General features: G+C 52.6%; 1 protein-coding gene across 1 annotated transcript; it reads right to left on the bottom strand.

Moving 5' to 3' along the window:
* Positions 1-339: 339 nt before the first annotated feature.
* ADRA1D (adrenoceptor alpha 1D) lies at positions 340-21,033 on the bottom strand. The gene is made up of 2 exons (XM_028524389.2): positions 18,855-21,033; positions 340-1,758 (listed from the first exon to the last, which is right to left on the bottom strand). Exons 1-2 carry the CDS (start codon positions 19,963-19,965, stop codon positions 1,157-1,159), a joined length of 1,713 nt encoding a protein of 570 aa, XP_028380190.1. The 5' UTR covers positions 19,966-21,033; the 3' UTR covers positions 340-1,156.
* Positions 21,034-22,460: the final 1,427 nt, after the last annotated feature.

Genomic DNA, 22,460 nt, shown 5'->3' with positions numbered 1-22,460 from the left:
GGTACACCTGCCTACTTGGTTTTGCATATTTTTTCTTGTAATGTTTCTCCCGTTTAGCTGGTGGCTGCCTTCCCCACGGAGGCTCCCAGAGTGTCATAGGTACATCTGGGGAGGCTGACAAAGTGAAAATTTGTGCTTATGATTACTGTTTGGGTCCAAGACTAATCACGAGAATTTTAAAAGTCAACAACCTCCCCCTCCAGAGTCCTTTGGTCAGACTACAAGTCCCAAAGGACAGCAGCCGTTGGCTTAAAGAGACAGTTAAGTAGAAACTAGAAAGGTGAACGAACCCCCACCCTATCCTGTCGTGGGCCTTTGGTACTTGAAAAATTTTAGAAAAAAAAAAAAAGGAAGTTCTTTATAGACTGTAAGCTAAAGAGGGACAGTTTGCACAGTTTGGACAAAATAGAAGTACTCTTACCAATAAATATGTCTCAAAATGACAAATAAAGTTCTCCCCGTTGGACGGCTCTGGATCCGGCGAGAGGTGATGGGCACAGGCACGACGAGCTATGTACAGAGTGTAAACAGTAAGGCCCTTGGGGGCCGTAGGCGGGGCAGGGCCAGGTGATGCGGGGTGGGTGGGGGGGTGCGCATGGAGTCCCGGTAGGGGAGAGTGCGTCCACCGGTAGATACAACAGGCCTGTAAAATGGTCGTCCAATCTGCCACCAAAGCTGTGGATGGCGGGGACAGGTCCTCAAGGTTCCTCCAGTTGGCAGTAAGGAGAAACGGTGTTCGTTGAGAAGCCCTGGCCCCAATGACTTCTCTAGGGAGGCGGTGGGGCAGCCATGCAGGGCCTCTGTGCCCCTTTCTCCCCAAGAGGAAGGGCAGGCCTGCCCGGCCATACTTGGGGCTGTCTACCCAGGGTTCCAGGCATGAACGGGGCAGTGTTTGTCAAAGAGATTGGGAGCAAATGGCTCTATGGACTCCGCAACCCCTCCCTCCGAAAGGAGGAGCTGGGGCAACTGTGTCCACGTGGGGGCCCATAAACTTCTACACTTCCAGTGCACCACCCCCGCCTCAGTTTCCAGTCCCTGGTCCGCATGGGTCACTTGAACAAAGCCAGACTCCCTCCGCACGCCCTCGTCCTCGCCCTACCTTATCCGCCTCCCCAGCACACCCTCATCCCCGGCCTAGCTGGGTGGGGGGTGGTCCTTAGATATCAGTCTCCCGGAGGTTGCTGTCGTCTGCCAGTTCACAGGCCTGACAGGTGGCGCCCTCCGAGACATCGTGGGGGACGCCAAGGGACACAGCTTCCACCTCCGAGCGCAGGGCACACGCGGCCTCTGTGCGTTGCGCACTCCCGGAGCGGATCTTGTGCGACAGGCTGGACACCTTGGCACGCAGCTGGGTAGTCGGTCTCCGGAAAGGCCCAGGCAGCCTCCACTCGCGAAAAGCGCGGGGCGGCTTTCCGCAGCCGGTGGCGGAAGCCTGCACCTCAGGCGTGTCTGGGGAGCCCGAGGCTGAGAGCTCCGTGAGGGCCAGGGGCGCTCCGGGGAGCGCGGCCCCCGGGCCAAGGGAGCAGTCGGGGCGTGGCCCGCTGGCGGAGGCCCGCCAGTGGTGACCGTAGACGCGCCAGAGGGGTCGCCGGCGCCGGCGACGCCGGCACTGGCAGCGCAGGAGACGGAGGAAGGCGCGCTTGAACTCGCGGCTGGAGCAAGGGTAGATGAGCGGGTTCACGCAGCTGTTGAAGTAGCCGAGCCAGAAGATTACCTTGAAGACGCCTTCCGAGGGCTTCAGCTGCGGGAACAGGGAACCTGCAGGGAGCAGAGACCCAGGCAGGTTAGAGAGATGCTCTGGGAGGAAGGAGGCTCAGGCAGCCCCTGGACGCCAAGGGGCGACCCTCCCCGACCTCCCCGGGCCCTGGCTAAGTGATCAACTAGGGGTTGCCAAGGTATCTCTCCCCAAGTGGTTCCTGATATAATTGGAGGGGGTCCATGAACTTGGATGGGGAAGAAGAGTCATCTTCAGTTTTTTACTCACAACCACCTGAAACTGAGTATTTCCTTCAATGAGGAGCATAGGCAACAAACCGAAGAGAGAATTGGGTAAAACTATTTGAAATTACAGTTTTTGTAGCCCAAAACTGGTGCAACACCGGCAGTTTCCTAAGGCTCAGTCTAATATTTGCTGGTCCTGCAGATATTTTTCTATCACATTCGGTTGTTGCAGTTGTTTTGAAATGTCAGCCATGCTCCTCACCATTTAGAGAGGATGGTTATTGGAACGCACCTCTAGACCTTATTTCATGCCTTGACATAGAAAAGCACATTGACGACTACTTCACAAATTTCATTTAAAAAATATTCTGGCAACAGGTTCCATAAAATCAGTTTTACTTGCAGTCCTTTGGATTTTATTTAGTGCATTTGAAAGCGTGGCCCTGAGAAGGGCTGTTAAGTAGCCCCTAGCCCACAAAGGGTAAGAACCCCCGATCCACGCTGAGCCAGGCTTTGCCCCACGCCAGGCACTGCGCTGAGCTCACAGCAAACGTCGCCCTGCTCCCCGAGAGTAACGTGGGTCCAATGTCATGGGCACTCAGGTGGGGTGATGGTGGTGCTCAGCCTGTGGGGTGGGGGCTTCCCAGGGGTCTCAGAGAATGGCCAGGAGCCAGCCAGGACAGGTAGGTGGAGGGTGTAGGAGCGGAAAGGACAGACGGGCAAGAGAATAACAGGGCTGGGGCCTGGGAGTGTCGCATAGGATATGTTCAGAAAACTTCATTGGGACAGAAGGGCTCTGGGAAGTTTAGCTTTTATTTTGTGGTCAGAAGCCCTGGATATTTTTAAGCAGGCGAGAGATAGGACTTAGAATTAAACCTCAGTAAACAATACCCGTGGCTGTGGGAATTCAGGACAGCAGGGCTGTCCCAGGGGGAGTGGTGAAGGAAGGCTTCTGGGGTGGCTTGAGGGAGCAGTGCCAGGCGGGAGGGGGTGAGGTGGGGGCACCCCAGTGCCTGAGCTGTACCAGGAAGACCGTCCTGTAAACCTCTCCCCTGGCATTTCCAGCATGGACCCGAAGGAGTCGTGTCTCCATAAAGTACCTGACAAAATGCAAAGGCATGATCCAGGAATCGAAGGCCACTCTCTCAGCCTCACTGGTCAGCAGCAGCAGCAGAGGTAGAGGGTAGGTGGCAGGAATGTCCATTTCCGGGCAGAAGCTGCTGGTGCCCAAGAGGCTGAGCAGACCAGGGGTAGGGGTCCTTCACGAATCATGGGACCTGCTCTCTCTTTCCCTTCCCCTCAAAGAAAAGAGAGCAGGCTCCCTGATTGAGGGGGCAGAGGTACCATGCCCTGCTCTCGAACCTGGGGCCCTTGTATATCACCCACCTCTCACCATACAGAGAACTCCAGGTGCTAAGAGACCCCTGGAGGAAAAGAAAGGTTCTGCAGCATTGCATGACCATTGCAGCAAACCATGGTCACGGCACCCTGAGCAAGTTATTTGGCTAGCTAAGTCTCATCTTCATTGTCCGTGAAGTACACACAGTAATAGTTCTCTGGCAGGGATTTTGTGAAGATTCATAAATTTCAGGATCTAGAACTTAAGTTCTTAATAAATATTCCCCTTCTCCCTGTTTCTGTGGCTTTTGAGACAGGAGACCTCAGGCCTGGAAGGGACCCATTTCCCAGCTCTGGGGAGTAGCCAGAAGCAGAAGCCCGAACCCGATAGATTTGAGGGAGGCTGGGACATCAGTCAGGGTGTGTTGAGGAGACGGTATCCCCTGGGAGAGGAGTCAGGTAGTTGTCCCTGGAATATGGGGTCCACCAGCATTTACCTCAGCCTCCAGGAAAGCAGCTCCCGAATAGCATCCCTCAGTGGTTGCAAAGTAAGACAGAGTGCTGAAAATAACTCTCTGACTCAGGCCGCAATTTTTTATATTTAGCCCAGGATGACAAATCAGTGGACTATGCTTTCAGCGACAAGCCTGACGCCGGCCAAAGGGCACTGATATCAGTGTGGTTTTGATTTGGATTGGTGGGTGACATGGCACACTGCGTGAGCCGGGCCGTGTTGTAACCATTAATACTCTAATATTCTCAACCAACCTGCGTGGAAGCCTGCTGCCAGCTGGGGATTCCTTACACAGATGGAGTTGGGACTCAAACAGGCTTCCAGCCCCCCAGTTTTCCTACTCTGTCCTGCTGACGTTCTATCTTACTTTGGGCTCCTCCAGAAGCAGATCCTGAGACAAGGATTCAAATGCAAGTTGTTAATTTGGGAGGTAAATGAATACTAGTAGTGGAGTGGGAAAGAAGACAGGGAAGAGAAGAAAGCCAATAAAAGGTGTTACGGAATTCCTGAGGACTCTGGGAGACAGTGGAGAATAGGAACCTTGGATTTATTCCCCTGCCCCCTCCCACCAATGGGGTGAGGGATGTGGGGTATCTATGCACCCACTCGCATAAGTTATTGGTTCATTTTCCACAAGTCCTACCTGCTGTGCGTGTGGACAAGGAGGATTTTGGTGGGCAGAGAAAGCCCCTGGGCAGAGAGACAAAGGCAGGTGCTTGGGCAGAAGTTAGCCCACTAGTGCACCAAAGGTCTGAGGGAGATGGGCGAGGCACCAATAGCATCTGCACAACTTTATTTGCTCTCTGCCCACTGTGCACAGACATCTTGCCTGGAAAATACAGACATTTGTGCTTTGGGCTCCAGCTTCTACAAGCAGTAGTTCCCAAGGGACATTTCCTGTTCTCTTCATAGTTGGCAGTTCTGAGTCTCACAACTACGTCTGCTTAGAGTGCTACATGCAGTGTCCTCCTGTGCCTCCCTACCTCCCTTTTTCTCAGTGTACAGCCTCTTGCAAGGATCTCTGGGTCAGAGAGGGCTGTGGGCAGGCACTTCCCTTCCCTTTGCATGTCACAGATGAGATGAGGAACTGTCCTGAGACCCCTGAGGATGGGCACTTGGCTCACAGGCATTGTCCCTGCAATGCTGCCCTGCTGTGGGGGCATCAATGGACAAGCTCCTTCTTGGCCACTCTCAGCTTTTTCCTCCCCAGCCACTGAGTTATGGCTCTTGGGTTGACCAGCTGTCCCACGTATCTTGTCTCTGCATCCCTCTCCAGCTGCCTAGCACACACCTTTGTCAGCACCTGTAGCTCAGATACAGGAAAGCCTCTATCGGAAGCTGTGGGCTCTCTCTCCCAGTACCTGGTAGTCCCTTTTTCTGCCCTGAGTTGGCTCCCACTTTGCCCATAGCCTTTTTTTGAAAGCATGAAGTCCAACTGTGCTAAGTAGTCTTGGCAGCTGTTACTGGAACCAGAGGCTCTCATAGGACTCCCTCCCTTACCTTCCCACCTCTCTTTCCCAGAGCCCAGCATCACCTCCTTGCTCTCCTTTCTCTTGTGGATCCTGCTTCTCTCTGCCATCTGACTTTTGTCCTTATGGGCATCAGATAAGTGGTCACACTGACTTCTCACTGTCTTCTGGCCACAGCAGGCTCCTTAGTCATGCCTTTTGCACATACTCATTTTGGATGCCCTTCCACTTTCTTCACCTGGTAGTGCCAGCTTCATGGCACTTCCTCCTGGAAGCCTTCCTCACTCCATCCTTACCCAAGTGAGCAAAGTTAGTTGTACACTGCCCCCTACCACTGCCCTAGCATATCTACCCACTTTTCAGTTTTCTGTCTATCTTAACCTTAAATGGGAAGCTCTCACAGCATATTTGTCACATTGTAGGTGCTGCATACATTCTGACTCCTCTCTTTCTATTGCACCCTGCATCCCACCATCACCAACTCCTACTAGTCCCAGAATTCCCCCATTGTGCACCATCCCCTATTATCACCCTGGTCCCAGCTACCATGCATCCCAGCTCTCCCCTATGCCTGCACTGGCTCCTATACAAGCCCTGTGGCTGCCCTGTCACCTTCTCTAGAGCACTTGACCTTACTTCCTGTTTCATGAAGAAAACAGAAGCCAAAGAAGTTGGAGGCTCACTCAAACCTTCCTCCCCAGTAAGAAAGGAGTCTCTGTTCCTCCTACTCCCCACAAAGCCCATGCCCTTCTTGTGTTGTGGTGCTCTTGGGCCATCAGTCACCTGTGAGCTTGCCTCTGTCACAGCTGCACCCCCAGACTCTCTACCCTTTCCATTCACACCTGCTGTCTCCTCTTCCCTACCTGCTTTTCACTCCACTGCTTTGCCCCACAGCCCCAACCCACACAGGTCCCCAACCTGAAGACACTTTGCTGGTATATTCTGGACACTTGTCACCTCACCACGGCTTCCAGGGTGCCACTCTCTTGGATTTTTGACTCCTTGTCAATTTCCTATGCTGCCTCTTCCTCACATTCCCACTGCTAGATGTAGGAGTGCCCTTATAAGAAGAGTCTTGTGAAGGCAGTAAGGTCCCTCTGACTTCCCAATTAAAATTGCAATGTCCTCCCCCCACCTCCTGTGCCCCCATTCCTCTCAACTGGCTCTACTGTTTTTGACAGCACTCATCACCTTCCCCTAAACTATCTGAGTTATTCTTTACTGTGGCCATCATTCCATGGGCCAGGACTTGCGTCTGTTTTCTTGGCATTGTCCTCCTATCACCTGGAAGACCTCATGGGCACACTGTGCATACAGTAGGTGCTCAGCACTTGCTGAGTTTGCTGAATGAATCCTTTTTCTCTGCCTTACATGTCCAACTTGTCACCATGTCCAGTGCATTCAACTTTGTCTCCAGTTAGGGTCCCTCTCTTCACATCATTCCTGAAGCCTTTGCTGAGTCTAGCATCTCATTTGGTTTGCAAGACTATGATAGCCCCCAGTGGTCCCCTGTCCTGTCCACTTTGCACACAGATGCTGGATGCTTTTTCTAAAAGAAAAAAAGTCATAAGGTTTTTCTGTTTTCCCCCTCTGAAAACTGTGAGTGGCTTCCAGTGGCTCTGAGGAATAAGCCCAAACTTTCTTGTGTTGCATCCAAGGCTTTTTAGGACCCAGTGCTGATCTTAACTCTCTCCAAATTAGGCCACATGAAGCCACAAGCAGGTCTTCTCACAGGGTTGGGCCCCTTTGGCCTTTCTGCTCAGTCTCTTCTGCTCCCACGGTGCTTTCTGCTTCCTTCCACCTACCCCTCCAGCTTTGGGTCACACATCCTGCTTGACCAAGCCTGGGTTAGGTACCTTTTCACGAATGCCTCTACTTTAATTAATAAAGTATATGATTGTTCTATTCATTCCACTAGACTTTAGCTTTCTCGAAGGCAGGGATGCTATTAATTATTCCTTTCATCCCAGCCTGACCCAGAGCAGTCACTGTAAAATATTTGTTGAATGAATGAATATGTGATGTTTGGTTAGGTGGCCTCTAAAGTGAGGAGGAAGGAAATGGGAGCTAATGCTTTTCTGAGGGTTCAGTACCTACTAGGCTCCATGCTGGTCCCTGTAAATACTTCTCATTTCATTTTCATGGCACTGCCATCCTACTGTGCAGAAAGATTTAGTTATCTCCAGAGGGCAAGGGGCAGGGGCAGGTTTTGAACTTGTGTCAGTGTAGCCCTAAAGCCCTTGGCCTTCCTGTATCATCATGCAAAGATAGAAATAGAACTTCCCCTGGTCTTCCAGAGATCTTGGTGGTCAGACCACACACACTTGCTTTATTCTGCTGGTAGTTGCCCCAGCCCCAGCTCTGGGCTTTCACATGCTGGCCAGGCCATGATGGCCCTCTTCTCTCCATAGTGGGTGTCTTCCCTGGTTTCAGACTCAGGCCTGAAACTACTTTCTCCAGGAGTGTTTCTGTGATTAACCCCACTCCCTGGGCATCTGGGGAGGTGGTGGTAGTTTCTGGACTGTATATTGAGCAAATCTTACTTCTGCTTCCATCAGGCTAGGTGGCATTTGTTAGCCTCCTGTATGACCTCAAGGGTGCCTTGTGGGGCCTGCCACATCGGGTTTGGCTACTGCATATACATATCCATCCAGAACACCTACAAGAGCTGGGCTGTTGCTTGTTTGTATGAGCCACTTCTCAAGAGAGAGCATCAAACAGACCCCCACCTCCTAAGAGGAACACCAAGCTTCTTGGCTATGTCCTTCCCCCGTTTCAAGCCTTTGCTCAAAAGTCACCTCTAAGGTTCAAAGTAGATGCTGCTGGTGCCCTGCCTAGGAGTCCCCAGTCCTTAGCTGCTGTGAATGTTGGCTGTTAAGGCTCACAGTATCCTCTTTTCTGGAGAACTGCCCTCACTCAGTGGGAGCTGCTTCAACTGGGAGAAGGTACCTCAATGGGGAGATGGCACCTCCCCACCAAGGGGCAGCTCACAGCCAGGGACAGGCTGATGTGGGATAGAGAAGGCCAGCTTCCTTGCCTCCAGGTGGTACAATTCTGTGCTGTTGGTCTTGCTCTGTGGCTCCAGTGGGACCAGATTGAGGCCAGAGTTTGAGACCATATCCTGGGTTAGCTCTTTCCTGACCTAGCTCACTTCCTTCCCTTCCTCACAGGTGCCTCCTGAGAGCTACCCTCAGTCCATCACTTGCATAAGGACCCCTGTTCTTATGTAGGCTCTGACTCTAGGCATGGAACCCAAGACACTCAAGGCCATGTTTTTAAGCCATTTTGCTTGCTTCCCAACCTACAATGGTGGGATTACACCTTCATCACTGTACCAATTCTTTCACCTACTGCTAGGAAACACAGGGCACGAGTGTGCACACCTGTGCCCACTTCTCTCTACTCAACAGGCATGTTGGAGCAGGGCAGTGGCTGCATTTACCTGCCAGTGAGGAGAGGTAGTAAGGATGCAGGAAAGAGATGGCTGCTTCACTCTGCTCCTATTCTCTCATGTGCGTTTCCATCAAGCTTACTCCCACCCGCCTTCCCTACTCCCTATATTGGGATGCCTTTGTCAGGAGTCTAACCTAATGTGCGAGGTGGGCAGGCATTCTTGGCCAGAAGTGGCAGGGCTTCTCCTGTATTAGCAGGTGAGCCTGCTCTCTGGCATGTTGGCTGGGACAGTTTGGCCTATACATTGTTGGGGAAACTGAGGCAGAAGCCTGTGAGGTGGGGGGGGGCGAGTATTTGCAGCCTGCTTCCCTTTCATAAGAAACAGGAATGGCCAGGCCTAGGTGGTAATGCTGAGATACCAGTTAAGGCTTGTGGTTACCAATGTGGCCAAGCCTCATTGAGGACTGACAGCTCTGACACCAAGGGGTGGACTGTGTGATTAATAGTACTGTTTTGGCCTCACCAGAAGGGTACTTGCTCTTTCTTGGCAGAAAGTCAGAATTCACAGCCAGTCTTACTCAAAACTTGCAGCAAACTATGAAATATCAGGCTGCACCAGCCCTCCCCTTCCCTACTCCCTCTGTCATTAGTTGGGGGTGAAGGGCTGGTCCTAGAGCCACAGAGGCTGACTGGTGAATCCCAAGGTAGGAAGATGAGTCTCAGAGTCCTGAGTCCTACTCTGGGTCCCACCCCCTTTCCTTCAACTCTTTTCCTGCCCTTTCTCTCCCTCCCCACCTTCCCTCTTTCTCTTCCTTCTTTCTATTCATTGTTGTCACTTCTTAACTCATTATTTCCTGATCTGTGGCCTTGGAGTGGCCAAACTCCAAGCTCTGAGTGCCCAAGGCTGACCTCTGCCAAATGGCTCCTGTGCTCAGCTGAACTGGACCCTGATCAGAGCATGAGCCTCTCAGCCCTGGGGCTGCACGGACCAATGACTCATGGGCCTGAGCAGATCAGTGCTTATGCCAGAGGAGAGAAGGTACCTAAACAGTGGTCACTCTGTCTGGAAGTCCCAGCACTCAGCTGCTAGGCATTGCCCACGAGGACTCAATACCAGCTCTCAGGGGCCCAGGAACCCTGTTGGGCTGGGTTACCACCTGCAAAAGGAGGGCAGACACATCCTCCAGCATTTGCAGCAGAACTTTTGGGTGGGGCATGTAGCTCATGAGGCAGGATGAGGCAGGGCCCAGGTGGGGCCAGACAGAGACTTTCCCTTGAGGGATGGGTTCAAGGGTCTCTGGGGGGTCTTTTGGGGTCTGTGAGAGGGTCAGGTCACACAGAAAGTGACTTTCTCCTATGGCAATGCTCAGGACCCTGGTGTGCCCAGGGTCTGGGGCATAAGGGAGCATGAAACTGAGCCTGGTGGATGAGTGCAGGGGCTGAGGGGTTTGGTGAGATTTAAAGCTTAAAATATGGCTATCAACTGACCTGAACCCTGGCCCAAGCCTGACCTCTGACCCTGACAGGAGGTAAAAAGGACTCTAGAGCCAGAGGAATTTTATTCCAGTCCCAGTTCTGACATTTAGGATTAAGATTAATATAAAAATAGACTCTGGCCAGGTATCCCGGTTAGAGCATTGTCCTGGTGTGCCAAGGTTGCAGGTTCAATTCCTGGTCAGGGCACATGCAAGAATCAACCAATGAATAAATAAGTGGTCCAACAAAAAACAATAAATTGAGCATCAATAAATTTATGTTTCTCTCTCTCCCTCTAAAAAATCAATAAATTAAAAAAGACTAATATCAAAATACTTTTAAAAGAAGTAAGTAGCACAGGATATTCTTGCAAATATGTAAAAAGGAGGAAAGGTCATAGTGAGAAGATGGGGAGGGGTTGAGGGTGAGGGAGCCACAGAGTTGAGGGCAAATCATTTTTTTATGGGAAGCTTGGGACTCATCTACATGCTGTGTATGTGGGCAGAGGAGAGGTCGAAAAGAGGGAGGGCTGAGCAGTAACAGATAGAGACCCCTTAGGACAGAAAGGGATTGAGAGAGATTCAGAGCCAAAACAGAACATGTAGGACCTCTGGGGACACCCCGAGGCTGCCCGGAGGAGGAAGTCTGCCTATGGAGAGTGTGATTTTGCTTTAGCAAGTGCTTAGCTAGACACTGGTTTGCACTGGCTCACAAGATCTGATGGTTAAATTTTTAGGAACTTTGCAAGCCAGCTCAGGTCTCTTTGGTAGCTTGAAATTGACCACAGTGGGAATATTTTCACCATGGAAATGGGTGCTACAAATTAGCCCCCACTCCAGAGCCAATTGTTAAGTATTTACTAGCACACCAGTGTGTTCCACGTGAGAGAATGGTCAGATTCGAGGTTTAGGGCTCACAGAAGTGGGTGGAATTTAAGAAGGCAAGAGATGGGTGAGGGAATTTAAGATGGCAAGAGATGATGAAGTGATGGGTCATGGCAGTAGCTGGGAAGGGAGGCCTAACTAACCAGAGGGCAAGGTAAGGGCAGGGAGTTGAAGGTTTGGTCAAGGTTGAGGTTGATCAGCTTTTCCTGTACAGACTCTGTTTCAAGTAACTAAACAGGTAGTGGTGCATTCTTTTTAGAATTTTAGTGAACAAATGTACAAGGGATGGCAAAATTCAGATATCACCACTTTAAGTCCTAGTGATATAAAGAGAGCCATGGTTAATGGCTGCTAAAACCAGCAGGTGAAAGGTTGATGGGACACTTTATAATGGATGGATCAGGCTGGTGGCTCCTAAACCCTTGACCAATCTTAATATTATCCCCCCCAAGAAAAAAAAAGGAGCTTGCCCAAAACACTTAACCTGATTCTGATCAAACCAGTTTACAGGAAGTATAGGAAAAGGAGGGACGCATTAAATGGCACTATGGGGATACAACCCACAGACTGTGGGCTAAGGAGAATCTTATCAATTAAAGAGACCTAGGATGCAAATCAACCACATGCAATGGACATACTGTTTTTGGACCCTGATTCAAACAAATTAAACATTTGAGGCAATAGGCAACATTTGCACACCAGGTAGATATTTAACAATTATTTTTCTGTTATAATGGATCATGGTTATTTTTAAAAGTACTTATTTCCTGAAATACATATTGAAGAATTTATGGATGAACTGATATGATGTTTGGATGTTCTTCAAGATAGTCTGTGGTGGTAGGAAAGTAGGTCAGGGTCAAGGTGAACCGAGACTGGCCTTGGGTTGATAGCTGTTGTAGTTGGGTCACAGGTCCCTGGGAATCATCTTACTGCCCTGTCGACTTAGTATGTGTTTGAAACTGTCCATGATTTAAAAAAATGGGAAAAACCCTAACCCTAGATCATTTTGTATTCATAGTAACCACTCAGTAAATGTTAGCTGCTTTGTTTAAAAAAAAAATTTCAGGTTACATAAATGGAGGGCCATCCCCAGTGTATCACTAGTAAGGATGGTTGGCTTTACATAGAGAGCTGTTACCCTAAGGAGAATAAGCCAGTCACAGAGGGACTGCTTGGTTCTACTTATATGAGGTATCTAAGATACAGGCATACCTCGGAGACATTGCGGGTTTGGTTCCAGAACACTGCAATAAAGCGAGATGTGATCTTTTTGCTGGTGGAGGGTCTTGCCTTCAATTTGTAAAAGATACAACATCTGTGAAGCACAAAGGCGAAGCACAATAAAATGAGGTATGCCTGCAATCAAATCATAGAATCTAAGAGGGGCTGGAGGGAGGGGGAAGAGGAGCATTGCTAATCAGCAAGCATAAAGTTTCACTTAAAGAAGGACGTTCTAGAGATCCGCTGTACAAAACTGTGCCTAGTTAATGCTACTGTGTTGGACACTTAATTTGTTGAGAGAGATGTCATGTATTCTTAACACAATAAAATAAAATAATAAAAAAATAAAGAGGGTCTTTGTCACCCAGATTCTTGTCACTGCAGGATGTGAAGAGGCCATGGGTCCTGTCATTTCCTCCCTCTAATGCACGTTGACTCAACACCTACTGCATGCCAGATGCCACAAAGGCACAGATAGCAGGCGTAATGCCAACCCCTTCTTCAAGCTTTTGGGACAAGGGACAGAATAGAATAGACATTACTGAGGACCTGAAGCACCCCACATCTCTTCCTGTGTCTGTAGATCCCTATACGAGACCCCTGCACGACCGCAGGGAGCCTGTGGAGATGGGTCCTTTAGCACTTGGCCAATACTCTGCAGATGCACGTGCTGAGTCTACCCTCCACAGCTGGCTGCCAAAGTGTGCTTTCCAGCATGGATGCCAGTTCCTCAGTGTGGCTCGAAGCCTCCTCTTGTCTGCTCCCACATTCCTTTTCTTCACGAAGGCATAAGTTTATGAAGTGCATACATCTTAAGAGTATGGCTTAATGACTTTACATATGCATACAACAATGTGGTTACTGCCAAGATCAAGAGAGAATATTCCTGACCCTTGGAAGGTTTCTGTGCACTTCTTCTGATTAATGCTACCCACCTGGCTCTCTTACATATGTAACCACCATCCTGATTTTTATCACCACTGATTAGCTTTACTTGTTTTTGAATGTCACATACACAAAATCATATAATATGTTAGCTTTTAATTTCAGGTCTGGTTTATTTCACCCAGCATAGTGTCCATGAAGCTCATTCACGTTGCTATGGGCACCAGGTTTGTTATTTTACTAGGTGCATAGTAGTCCAGTCAATGAATATACCTCGATGTATTTATCTATTGGATTGATGACATCTTGCTTCACCTTGTGACCTGTCTTCTCATAGATTCTACATTTCAGGTGTCCCAAACCACAGGGTGACCCTCAAATACCTCCACTCCTCTATGCCTGCATATGCACCGTTTTCTCTGCCCTCATACTTGGTGGTATGTGTAAGAACATTAACTGCGCACTGTGATAAAGGTATGGCAGAGTGTTTGAAACATGAGGGGTCACCTAACTAAATCTGGTGGTGGTCAGGGAGGCAGCAATACCACAGGACCTAGGCTGATCATACAGAAGGGAGCCCCTCATATGGATCGCACATGGCTGGAGTCCCAGTGTGTCCTAGGACTTCCAATATCAGAGCCTCCCAGTAGTTGACATACCTGGGGGCATATCTGGGCGGGGCCATGGGCTCTGAGCCTCTGAGGCTGCTTTGGGTGACTGACACACTCTACACATTTGGAGGCCAACTAGGAGGCCAGTGAGGCTTGGAGATCTGCCCAACAAAAGGGAGCTGAGTGTGCAAGTTGGGCATCTGTCTGTGGTCACTAGGAATGACAGGGGGCGGGACTCTGTGTGTATGTGTGTAGACAGGTCCACCTCTGGGCATGGCTGTGGGTACTTGCCAGGCAGGTCAAAGCCAGACTCAGTGAGGTGCTGCCTCCATGAGACCGTCAAGAGAGATGGGGCCTCTGGAGGTGCCTGGGAGAGGAAGGGAGCTCTCTGTAGATGGGTACTTTCCTGCCTGGGGCAGTGCTCCTACAGTCCCTCTGTCCCCCTCTTGCTTGCAGGGAGGGTGACTGGCATTTCTACACCAAAAGGCTGTGGGTGAGGGGACCCTTGCACTACGTGTCCGGGGCCGAGGCTTCCATCAGGTGCACTTCCTGTGGCCCCCACCCCTGCCATGACTCCCTTTTGGGGGCTCCTCCATGTAAGTCTGCAGGCAGCAGGCCCTAACTGCTGCCTGTCCCCACACGTGCTCTGCAAGTTTGGGCTCTTCTGGACATTGGGCTAAAGGATTCTCATAAGAAGGGACCTTTTCATAATGTTCTGTGATTTTCTCAGGTGCCCAGTCCTGTTCCAGCTTGCTGTGGCATGGGCAGGAGGTACGTATCTGTCATGGTCAGGGCTGCCAAGAACCCTTACCCCCAGGAAGGGGCCATGTACTCTGTCGTCCAGACTGGAACATCTTTGAGGGTGAAAGGGGGCACTACTAGTAGTCATGTGGGTCAACATGCATAACCAAGACTGTCCTGGGCAAGCCGGGATGTGCAATCATTCTGCAAGGAGCAGACGGCCCTGCTGGGCATCAGTACAGACCACCAGGCAGGTGGGTGCCCTCTCATGGGGGTGAGTGGTATTTCTCGTGTCCTTATACAGCTCCCCAGGTGTTCTGGAAAGGCAGGTGCTGCCCTCCTTGGGCTTGCTGCCCGAAATTGCAGGGTCAGACATGTGATGTCTCAGGTTCACTGAGCTGACCTTCTGCCTGCCTATCACATGCCCTTCAGTTGCTCCTTATGGGGAAAGGAGGCAGCTGGAGGTGTGGGGGATGACCCCTAGCCCCTCTTCAGGCCCCTCAGGATTTTAGGTGGCTGGTGTCTATGTTCCAGTCTCTCCTGGCCATTGACCTGAGCCCCCAGAGTCCCCATGGTTCAGGACACCCCATCAGTGCCTCTCTCTGCTGCTGCTCTGGCCTGACACATAGCATTTCAGGTTTATAGATGGCAGTCAACCATCCCCTGTGCCAAGGTCCCTCTGGGACCTCCGGTTCCCTTCTTAAGGTCCTCAGTGACCTCTGGGCAGTTGGGGCCACTCACTGGCTATGTCACTACTGCAGCTGTGCCTGAAGCTTCCATTTGGCTTTAGGTCTGGAGGTTTGGGTAAGAAGCATCCTGGGTCTGTTTGACACCCCCTGGGTTTTGGTCCTACTGGGTGCCTTTGTTTCTATGGCCTATGGCCCTTGCTGGCAACCACTACTCTTTCTTAACCCCTTCATCTCTGCTGCTCTTCACACCTGGTGTTGGGACTGGTGCCTGGGAGCTGAAAGGCGTCACTCCTGGCTTCCTGCTTCTCTGCCTCCTCCTGACTTCTTCAAAGTATGAGCTCCCCCAGGCCCTGTCCCAAAACCCTGTCTTTTCCTTGCATCCCCATTCTCTTTCTGGGAGACTGTACCCCACATTCCTGCTTCTGCAACCACTCCTATTTGGCCCCCTTACCTAAGTTCCCAATGCTCTCCACCCCCACCACATACTGGCACCTTCTACCAAGATGCCACCTTGAATGCCCCCCCCCCCCCAAGTTGCTGCTCAGAATATTCCCTGTTCCTTCAGTAGTGCCTTCCTCCTCCCAGGCCTGGGCGCAGTGCTGGGGGTGTCAGGTCCTGCCGGCCCCAGTCCCTCCTGCATAGCCCTCAGTCTGCTGTTTCCCCTAACTCAGGCTCTGTCCTGTTCTCTCTGTGATCCGCCCTCTGAGCCACATCATGGCAATTGGAATACTCAGTGTCCCTGCTTGGCCTCTGTCCTGTCTGTTTGCTATTGCCAGAATCCACTCAGCTCAGCTCCACCAGCAGCCATGGGCTCTGCTCTGGGACTCAGAGAGGTGCCCTGGGAGGCTGTGCAGGGCATGGACCAGTAGGAAGGAGGAGACAGGGACACCTGCCCCACCCCCCTGGGGTCCCCAGGCCAGGTCTGAGGAGCAGCCGAGAAAGAGCAGTGTGTACCAGCCGGGGGCAAAGGCCATGGAAATTTAGGAATGACTTGCTGGAAGAGGGGACACGTGATCTAGACCTGAGACAACAGTAGCCTTTTGCAGTGTTGATTGTGACAGTGAGAAATTAGAGACAGGGAACGCTCAGCGGGAGATGGCGTCAACATGCTGCGGAGGGCTCTCAGACAGCACCGTGCTGCTGCTCACGCGAGCCGGCATGGGTGTGGGCAAAGCTCAGCGACACAACGTGGGTGAAAAAGACAAACTGAAGATGGATACACAAGGCATGGTGGGATTTACATACACCATAAAGACACACAAAACAATATATTATTATTATGGTGGGCACTGGTATTTGTGGGAAGAACATAAACGTGTGGGAGTGATAAATACCAGATTTACCTTTGGGGAGGGTGGGAGTGAAAAAGGAAGGAGAAAGGAACCTAGTGGTGGCCGTGCTCTATTTCTCTGAAAAGAGAGAGAAAAAGGGGTCTGAGGCAAATATGGCAAAATGCGAACATCTGTTCTGTATGGGTGATTACAGGTATGAGGGCATTTGCTGTGTTGTTTTCTTGTTATCTCTGCATTATTCTGTAACTAAAAATTTTAAAAGAAGCTAAAAGACCATAAAGGGAGGTGGCATTCTACACACAGGTTGTTTATTTCCTACAGGGGGCTGGCGTGAACCAAGGGGCGGGAGGAGGATGAGGGGACCTGGGATGACAGGGGACAGCTGGGCGAGGCCAGAGCAGGAGCTGGCTGGCAGGGAAAGGAGCCCAGGTACTGGGCCTGGGGGGTTCTAAATACTGAGTAGTGGGAGGTTTCTAAAGGGGGCCACCCGGACTTTCTCCTGCCCCTATTTGCCTCCCCCTACTCCCTTCCCTCCCTCTCTCTACCCCTACAACAGTTTCTGGCTGGGTGATTTTCAAGCCAGTGATTTATCCATTTCTTACCTTGTACTGAGCATATACTAGAAAAGCAATGGCCCACATGGCACTCACCACGTGCCACAGTTACAGTCACACATGATATCTCACTGAAATCTTGTAACCCCCCTGTAAGTCATCATTATAACCATCACCACCATCCCTACTTTATAGATGAGGAAAGAGAGGCACAGAGAAGTTCAGGGATTTGCTGGAAGTTACACAGCTAGTCAGAAGTGGAGCTGGGATTTGAACCCAGGCTATCTGGAGCCAGAGCCTGTGGTCCTTGCTGCTGGGGTCTATTGCTCTTCATATGCCAGGCACTGAGCTGGGTGCTGTGGATTGGTGACAACCGAGCCAGCATAACCCTGCTCTTGCAGAGCTTCTGGGCCAGTGGGAGAAGTCAGACACCAAACCAAGCGACACACAGATGTGATTACTGAAGAAGAGACATTCATGCCAAGACCTGAAAGATGGGGAGTTAGCTGGGAGGGGTTGAGGAGACCAGGCCAGACAGAGGGAAGAGCAAATGCAAGAGCATGAGGGGTGTGGGCAAAGAGGGGGACCACTTGTCCGGGTTTGTCCCCACTGTCCTGGTTCATGCCTGTGGTTCAAACACAAATATTCCTAGTGTTTCATTTTGGTTTGGACAATAATAAGTTTGAAGGTCACCCTCTCATAGGCCATGGTAGAGAGTCTGGATTTTTTTTCTCCAGGGCAGTGGGGAAAGCATTGAGGGGTTTTTGTAGATGGTGACACTAATTTATAATTCATAAAGGTCACTCTGTGTGGAGAGAGCCTGCAAGGGAGCAGGAGGGAGACCATTGTCCCTTTGCCGACTCAGCTGCAGAGTGTGGAAGCAGCAGGACTGGGGAAGGCAGGGGAGGGCCCAGCTTGGGCCTGCTGAGGCTGCAGCCAGGGGTGAAATGACTCAGGGCAAATTCGTCTGCGGAAATGCTGTCCTTCTCTTCCCTGTGCTGACCCAGCCTCAAGGCTTCCAGCAAGGCCCTCAGCTGTGGGAGGAAACCCCTGAGAACAGCTGCCCACATCCCAGAACTGCAGAGACCCTTGTGGAGGGCAGAGGAGAGTTTTCCAGAAGAGCTGAAGGACTCAGTAAATGTAAGAGATGACAGTAGAACAACATTAACCTTCCATTTGCTAATTTGCCCCTTTCCCTTTTCCTCTTACCCACACACAATTCTAAGAGGAGCCTGAAGCAGTTAGAAGCCCAGGGCATTCACAGACACCGGCTGGGGAAGGTCTGGACATGGGGCCAGCTTCCACACTGAATGAGTGCTGGGAGAAAGCAGGTGGCTTCTGGTGCCTGCTGATGTACATGTTGACTGGCCTGGGCTTGCTGCCCATGAATGAGTGTAGGTCCACCCTCTCTGTGAGCCCACCTTTGAGAGTTGACAGTTATCTGGGAGTGTGTGTGTGTGTTAATCTGTGGATAGGCATATACACTATTGATCATACTATGGGCAAACGCTGGCACAGGTTTCCACTACCCTTTTATATTTAGCCGGGTCCACGGTGTAAAACGAACCCAGGCTTGTAATGGTCGATGAAGAGGGGTAAGGACAGAAAAGTTAGAAACCCATAATACAAATCCTATAAGCACGAAGAACCTCTTGTTTGTCCCCCAGAAAGCGTTGCCACGCATCTGTCTGAAAGACCAGGGAGGTTGCTAAGTCCACCTTCTATGTTCAGGTGGAGAGCCACTTGCCCCCCCGGGGAGCGCCATCCAAGCCTGGGTGCCAAGAAGGCACGGCCACAGGCTCAGGGAGAAAGGGAGCAGGCTGGTGGGAGAGGCGTCACTCACCAAGTGGCAGGACGAAGAAGAACGGGAACCAGCAGAGCACGAAGACTCCCACGACGATGGCCAGCGTCTTGGCCGCTTTCTTCTCGCGGGAGAACTTGAGCAGGCGCACCGACAGCGAGCTGCGAAAGGTGTGGCCCTTGGCGCTGCGCATCCCCTGGCGTGCCCCGTCTGTACCTGAGGTGGTGCCACGACAGTGGATGCGCAGCACCACCTCGGAGGCCTTGCCGCGCTCCCGCTTGACGCCTGCCTCGAGGCTGCGCGTGGTGCTGCGCGCTACGATGTACACGCGGCAGTACATGACTAGGATAACGGCCATCGGCAGGTAGAAGGAGCACACAGAGGAGAAGACGGCGTAGCCCACCTCCTCGGTGATGCTGCAGAAGCGCTCATCAGGGGGCACCGGCTCTTTCCAGCCCAGCAGAGGCCCCACGGACACCACGAGAGCTACGGCCCAGAGCATCGCCAGGATGACGGCCGCCTTGCGCTCGGTCATGATGGCGGGGTACTTGAGCGAGTGGCGCACGCCCACGTACCGGTCCACTGAGATGGTGCAGAGGCTGAGGATGGAGGCGGTGCAGCACAGCACGTCCACGGCGGCCCACACGTCGCAGAAGGCCCGGCCGAAGGCCCAGAAGCCCAGAACCTCCATTGTGGCCGAGAAGGGCAGCACTGTGGTGCTCAGCAGCAGGTCGGCCACGGCCAGGTTCACAATGAAATAGTTGGTGACCGTCTGCAGGTGGCGGTTGCAGGCCACCGAGAGGATGACAAGCAGGTTGCCCACCACGGCCAGGAGGATGAAGGCGGCCAGGAAGACGCCCACACCCACGCCCTGCGCGCTCACCACCAGACCCCCGACGGCCGCCGTGCCGTTCACCTCGCCGCCCGCGCCCGCGGCCCCCGGCTCCCCCGCGGAGCTCCGGTTGTCCTCGCCACTGCCCGCGCCTACCACGCCGCCGCCGCCCGCAGCCCCAGGCACGCTGCCCACCGCCGGGCCCTCGGAGGCTGCCGGGCCTCCCGCACCACCCCCGCTGCCGCCCGCGCTGGAACCCGCGGCGCTGCTGTCCGGGCGGGGTCCCTCAAAACTGACGCCCAGTAGATCGCGGAAAGTCATCTCAACGCGCGGCCGTCGGGGGCCGGGCCCCGACGCAGGACAAGTGACAGTCAGAGAGGGGGGTGCCGGGCATAGCCGCAGGGCTCTGGTCCAGTCCCGCGCGCCGGTACCGTCGGAGTCCTGCCCAAGTTCCCTGGACTCCGAGCGCTGCTGGTCGAAAGCGGAGCGAAGCGGCAGGGGCAGCGGCCGGGGCTCTCCGAGTCGGATGGAAGAACCGGGTCGCCGGTGCGCTTCGCTTTCTGAGTGTGCCTAGGCGAGTGGGAGAAGCGGCGGCTCCCCGCCCGGGTGGTGCAGGCGGCGGCCACTGCAGCGCTCGCTACTGGGCGCTGTGGGCGGGACGGAGGAGGGGCAGCGCGGGGAAGGAGAGGGGGCGGCCTGCGTCGGGGGTAGGTGACGCCACACTCACCAGGGACAGGGGCTTTGCGCTCTCAGCAAGCAGGCTTTTGGGGGTCCGGAGAATGTGGGGTGCTGCCGCGTACCCCAGCACCGCGGCAGCTCTCCCAGCCTCGCCGCGGGTGCCCACGTCCACCCTCCCTGCTTGTGGTCCGCTCTGCGATTCCTCCCGCGCTCTTTCCCCTCAGCTGCGTCCCCCTTCCTCCCACCCTTTCCTCAGCCTCTCTGTCACTTGCTGGTGCCCTTGGGTGCTTGCAGTGTAGAAGGCGCGATTCCCGGGTCCCCGGGCTCCCGGCTCCGGCCGCCAGAGAGCAGCAAGCGCCCGGGATCTGCGGACTGCGGACTGGACCGCGCAATGGCATTGCGAGTCGCCTCCTGGGACTGCCTGGATGGATCTGTCGCACCTCCTCCCTTCTCTCAGGCTACTGGCCAGGGGAGGGTCTTAATAGCCTCTGTCCAGTGCGGTGGCCAGGAGAAAGCCCCGGAAGGGGTCAAATGCCTGTCCTGGCTTGGGATGGGCGAAGAAACGAGAGAGTATATGGTGACAGACCTTGGACCCTGGTCACGATACATGGGTTTGCATATACTAACTTCCGCACTGTTACTTGACTCCATATCAGATGATGGAATAAAACTTTCTCGTCACACTAAATGAGCGGCCTCCTTCCGGGGAGCGAGGGTTTAAGTGCTGGAGGATGGGAAAGGACACTTGGCAGGGTGGTTAAGGGGGAGGGTCAGACAGACTGGCTCCAAATCTAGGCTCCATCCTGTATTAGCTGTTTGACTTCTTTGTGCCTCAGTTCCTCATTTGTACCGTGAGGGTAAGAGTAGTGTCTACTTTACTCGTCAAGGTTAAATGAGTTAATATATGTAAGTCTCCAGAGCAGTGTCTGTGTTTGTTAGCTGAAAGGGGGGCTTGGTAGGGCACTGTTTGAACAGGGAGGACAGAGGGCAGAAGGGGTGTGGGGATGGTATGAACCACTGACCCAGGTTCAGGGGAGAGTTTGAGGAGCCTCTTGAAGGCTGGGTAGGACTGGGTCTGGAGAGACAAAAAGAAAACGCTAGCCAGGCTGCTGTCATCTGGGCACCAAGCTGGGCACTCTGGGTGGCAGGGAAAGGAGGAATTGCAGGGGGGATGGCACCATTGTACCCATGGGGGACGAGGAAGGCTTGTGCCACACCAGGGAGATTAGAGCCTGTTGGAGAGGTGTCTGGGGGGAAATGGAGAGAACTCACAGCCTTGGTGCCCACTGGCTGTGGATGACTTAGGCAGGATGTCTTCGAGTCCTAGATGAGAAAGTGCTTTGGAGGAAAAGCACAAGATGTTGAGAGATGGGTAACCCCCTGGCCCCTGGACCCTCTTCCCCAGTCCAGGAAGCCAAAGCTGTTAGAATTGTGGTTTAGAGAAAGCTCTGCCCAGGCTCTCCACAAGTTTCCCCATTGCCTCTTTTGTCTTTACTTCGGTCCTCCATAATTTCCCAGAGAGGGAATAAAAGCAAGATGAGCCCTGGAGACCCTGCTGGCCCTTGGGTTCTTTGTGATCCAGTGGTATAGCTTCTGTTTAAGATGAAAAACTAAACACCCGTGCTTATCCCCTCTCCCTCCTGAGACCCCTTTAGGATTAGAATAAAGAAAATGAAAGGTTCATCCCACAACTGAGTTAGTGCCTGGTCTGATAAACCTGAATTCCAGCCCCCTAGGAGGAGGTTTGAAGGGACACTACAAGAGGTCCTGCAGGGACTCAGGAGATCTGGGCCTGCTCCTCTCTGGTGAAGATGGAGCAGGTGGCTGCCACTTTCAGAGTCAGAATGCTGTAGGAGAAAGAACGCTGAGAAGGTGTTCTTGATAATCCTGTCGGTGGGGCGAGCCAGTCGACCCCCAGTTCCCTTCCATACTACCAAGCCCGGACAACTTTGATTATTCATTCGACACAAGTTAACTAAACAACAGCTTATGCCAGGAACTGCTCCTGGCACTGGGGATATGACATTGAGTAAGGCAAAGACCCTGCCATCAGGGTCTTTGGCTCAGATTCAGATTCAGGTGGCAGGAGTGCTACCAAGAAAAGTTAGGAGGAGACCTTTTCCTTTGCTGTGGACAAC

The sequence above is a fragment of the Phyllostomus discolor genome, chromosome 9, assembly GCF_004126475.2.
Source record: "Phyllostomus discolor isolate MPI-MPIP mPhyDis1 chromosome 9, mPhyDis1.pri.v3, whole genome shotgun sequence".
In the NCBI taxonomy this organism is placed as follows: domain Eukaryota; kingdom Metazoa; phylum Chordata; class Mammalia; order Chiroptera; family Phyllostomidae; genus Phyllostomus; species Phyllostomus discolor.
This window is presented reverse-complemented; position numbering and strand designations above follow the sequence as displayed.